Source organism: Phascolarctos cinereus, unplaced genomic scaffold (genome assembly GCF_003287225.1).
Source record: "Phascolarctos cinereus isolate Bilbo 61053 unplaced genomic scaffold, phaCin_HiC Scaffold_1;HRSCAF=81, whole genome shotgun sequence".
Classification (NCBI taxonomy): domain Eukaryota; kingdom Metazoa; phylum Chordata; class Mammalia; order Diprotodontia; family Phascolarctidae; genus Phascolarctos; species Phascolarctos cinereus.
The window spans coordinates 265,102,365-265,106,345 of NW_027555514.1; the positions used below are offsets into that span (position 1 = coordinate 265,102,365).

At 38.0% G+C, this 3,981-nt stretch overlaps 1 protein-coding gene across 1 annotated transcript in view; it reads left to right on the forward strand.

Moving 5' to 3' along the window:
* The window catches only part of AMDHD1 (amidohydrolase domain containing 1), a 40,567-nt gene extending 39,396 nt beyond the window's left edge, over nucleotides 1–1,171 (forward strand). The window contains exon 9 of the mRNA XM_021006465.2: nucleotides 185–1,171. Within this exon, the coding sequence (XP_020862124.1) occupies nucleotides 185–296 (112 nt within the window). The 3' untranslated portion in view covers nucleotides 297–1,171. The remainder of the gene's footprint in view (nucleotides 1–184) is intronic.
* Nucleotides 1,172–3,981: the final 2,810 nt, after the last annotated feature.

Below are 3,981 nucleotides of genomic sequence, written 5' to 3' on the forward strand. Positions count from 1 at the left end.
CCAATGTGGGATTTGAACCCAGATCTTCCTGCCTCTATCTGCTGCCCCACCTAAGTAGGTACTGATGTGGTGGGAGTATCACCTGTACTGAAAAAAAACCAAGATCTTTTAAAATATTGGACTGAGGCTTATCAAGGAGCAATTTGTGTCTTGTTGAGATTAAAATGCTTTCATTTCTTCCTAGATGGGAGCACTTGATTTACCAGTTTGGAGGCTACCAAGAATTAATTGAATATGTTGTAGCTAAAGGAAAAGTCATCTATAAAAAGGACAGCACCAACCTAAAAGGACATTAAGAAAAAAGATAAGAAAAACAAAACTGCATATACTAATGGAGTTCAGTTCTAGCCAATGTTAAGATTTGGAGTTTTCTCAAAGCAGGTAAATCACATTTAAATGAATCCATTTTGATTTCCTAGGTAATTGAATAAATGTGTAATCATTAGCATGGGGCTCTGAAATGAGTACTGGTTTTAGAGTCAAGGAACCTAGATTCAAACCCTGGCTCTGGCAATTATCACATGTGTGGCCTTGGTCAAAGCAATTCACCTTCATGAGCCTCAGTTTCCTTATTTGTAAAATGGGAGGCTCTTAAGTCTCTTCTGGCTCTTAATGATTTAATGATTACTATTGATCTCTTTTAGTGATTCCCATTTAATTGTGATTCCCGTCCATGAATCCATAGATAGATATGGATACACACACACACACATAAACATATATGTATATGTGCATATGTGTATGTTCATATCTGTCTCTATATAACTTTCTCTTTGGGGAATTTTGCTTCTTTGCTTATTTAATGTAACGTTGCGTGTTGTAATGACAAATGGCTTTGAAAGACAAGATCCATGATCAATGAAATGCCCAAACTCAATGCCAGAGGACCAATGATAAAGCAGCTCCTCAGCTCCTGACCCAGAGGTGATAGATTCAAGATACAGAAGGAGAAAGGCACTTTTTGAATCTGACCAATATGTAAATTTACTTTGCTTGACTATGTGTATTTGTTACAAGATTTTTTAAATTGGAGGTGGGAATGGGGGAAGGGAGAAAATAACTGCTTGTCAATGGGGGAAAATTGTATAGTGTTGTATATGATAATATCAAGATCTTCATGCTATGGATGTATTTTTTAAACAATCCTAATACACTGATTTGTGTGAAATGATTTTAAAGTTGCAATCCATGAGATTACAAACAAATAACAATTTATCCACACCTCTCTCTGCCATAGATAATTTCCTAAGACTATCTGTTACAGTTTCCCAATATGCATCTATAGCAAGAGTTTGCTTACCAGGAATTCTCTACCTTGATGAAATCATTATTCTGGACCAAAAGTTTTAATAATAATAATAATAATTTTAAAAATCTACCTTATGGTAAAAGATACAACGGAAGAAGTCACACTCATCTGCTGGGTTACACTGAATGACTAAATGAGAGTAATGGAAGCAATGGCCGGCCCGTATTCACAAAACCTCAGAGACCACTTGGCAGAGCAGAAAGACCAAGGGCTCTGGGATCGAAGGACATGGGTTTCAAGCCCACTTTTGATGCTTATTACCTGAGAGTAACCTTTGTCAAGTCACTTAACTTCACTTGGCCTCAGTTTCTCCATCTGTAAAATGAAGGGGGTCAACTAGATGGCCCCTGAAGTCTCTTTTAGTCCCAGATCCATGAGCCTATGAATATTTTCAAAGAAACACAGTTTAATTTTCAATTACATGCAGTAATAGAAACTGGAGTAGGTGTTGAGATCCATAGGGGGCCTGATTTAATAAAAAGATTATTTGGGGGGAATTAGTATATTAATGCATCTAAATGAATGTTTCAAAAACTATGTTGCATCTCTCCAATGCACTCATCACAAGGATGTATACTATAGTTCTCCGGGCTTGCATCTCATCCTTCTCAATTGTAAATTCTGTGATGTCAGGAACCATGTCTTAGCAAAAATTTGTAGGAAGCACCAAAGTGACAATAGTGAGTAGAGCACTGGACCTGGAGTCCTGATGACCTGAGTTCAAATCTGGCTTCAGACACTTCTTAGCTGTGTGACCCTGGGAAAGCCACTTGACACTATTTGCCTCAGTTTCCTCACCTGTAAAATGAACTGAAGAAGGAAATGGCAAACCACTCCAGTGTTTTTGCCAAGAAGACCCCAAATAGGGTCATGAAGAGTCAGACATGACTGAAACAACTGAGCAACCATCAAGTAAGCAATATGAGGAATTTGGAGGAATTTGACAAAATGCGTATGAATGGATGCAGAAGGAAATAAGTAGAACTGAAAGAATATTACAAAAATTGACTATAATGATGTGAGTGAAAAAGATTGCAAAACGGAACCTGAACCCTGGGTAACAAAATTTCTGCTACTGATTCTGGAGAAACAGCTTATGAAATACACCTCTCTTATGGAAGAGAGGTGAGGGGCTATCAGGGCAGAATGCTGAATACATTGTTGGATACAGTCACAGTGTTGCTCATTTTAACTTCCTATCATAAGGAAGGGCTCATCGTGGAGTGTGGATATTTCCAGGAAAGAGTGTGATATGAAAACAGAAGGTACCAATAAAATTTACTGATTTATTTATAAAGAACAGGTTTAAAAAAATCAAATCTGGGTAACCCCTCACTGTATACTCCTTATCAGAGACAGAACAGACACCTGTTTGGCTAAGAATTAAGTTTCTACATCAGTGACAATGACCAAAGCTAGTCAGTGGACTCCTGGGTCATGGTGGGGCTCGTTAAATGGTACATGGATTGCTGCTGCTAACAGAGATGAATAAAAATAGTAACAATGACTGCTGCTAACATTAAATCCTAAGAAACTTAGGTCTTTAGCTTTTATTTTCAGTACATACAATAGGCCAAAAAACAAAATCTGTTTTAAGGTGGACACAATCTTATTGTTCTTCCTCCAGAGAAGTCTCTATTTATTCCTTTATTTCCTCAAATACTCTCAGTTACTTGAATTTTATATAACCTATAACTACTTTAGGTGGCTCCATATACAAAATAGTCCTCTTTCCTGCCATCGGTGAGTTTATAATCTAGCAAGGAAGACAAAATTAACATAATAAATACTTACTTCAATGCTTCTAAAATTTACAGTTTGCTCAATGTGAAATTCTCTCTCTATCAACCTTGATCACATTCTCTCTATGACTTAGTAAGTATGTCTTAGCAATCATCAAGGGACCAAAAAAATGTACGGCCTTGTGTGGCCAATCTGGTGTTGAGCCTCTCCTAATTTAGCTGGGCTGTTCCTAGACAACAGACAAAGTCTCGCTCAATGGATCCATCCTCAAATCCTTCGTGGTTTGTTAGGTCCTACCAGAGCTCAGTTGACATGACACAGCCTTTGAGAACTCAGATTCACCTCCATGCCAACATGAGATAACCCATATTAAATGAAAGAACAATGGAAGAGGGTATATAATTAAGACCTAACTTGGGTGTTGACCATTACCTTTTATTTATTGTCCAGTTGTTTTCAGTCATGTCCAACTCTTTGTGACCCCATTTGGGATTTTCTTGGCAATGATACTGGAGTGGTTTGCATTTCCTTCTCCAGCTCATTTGACAGATGAGGAAACTGAGGTGAACAGGGTGAAGTGACTTGCCTAGGGTCACACAGCTAGTAAGATTTGAACTTGGGAAGATGAGTCTTCTGACTCCAGGCCCGGGGCTTGATCAATTGCACCACCTAGCTGCTCTATCTTTTGTTATTGGCCCTCTTTTAAAAGACATCATAGATTTAGACCTAAAAGGGTCCTTAAAGGTCATCTAAGACAATCTCTCATTTTCCAGGGAGGAAACTGAGTTCCATAAAGATTCAGTATGTATTTATTAGGCACCTACTACGTGCCAGTCATCGGGGATATAAAGACAAAGAATTAAACATTCCCTGCCTTTGGAGAACTTATATTCCACCAGGGAAAGGACACATATCTAATAAATCTGGAA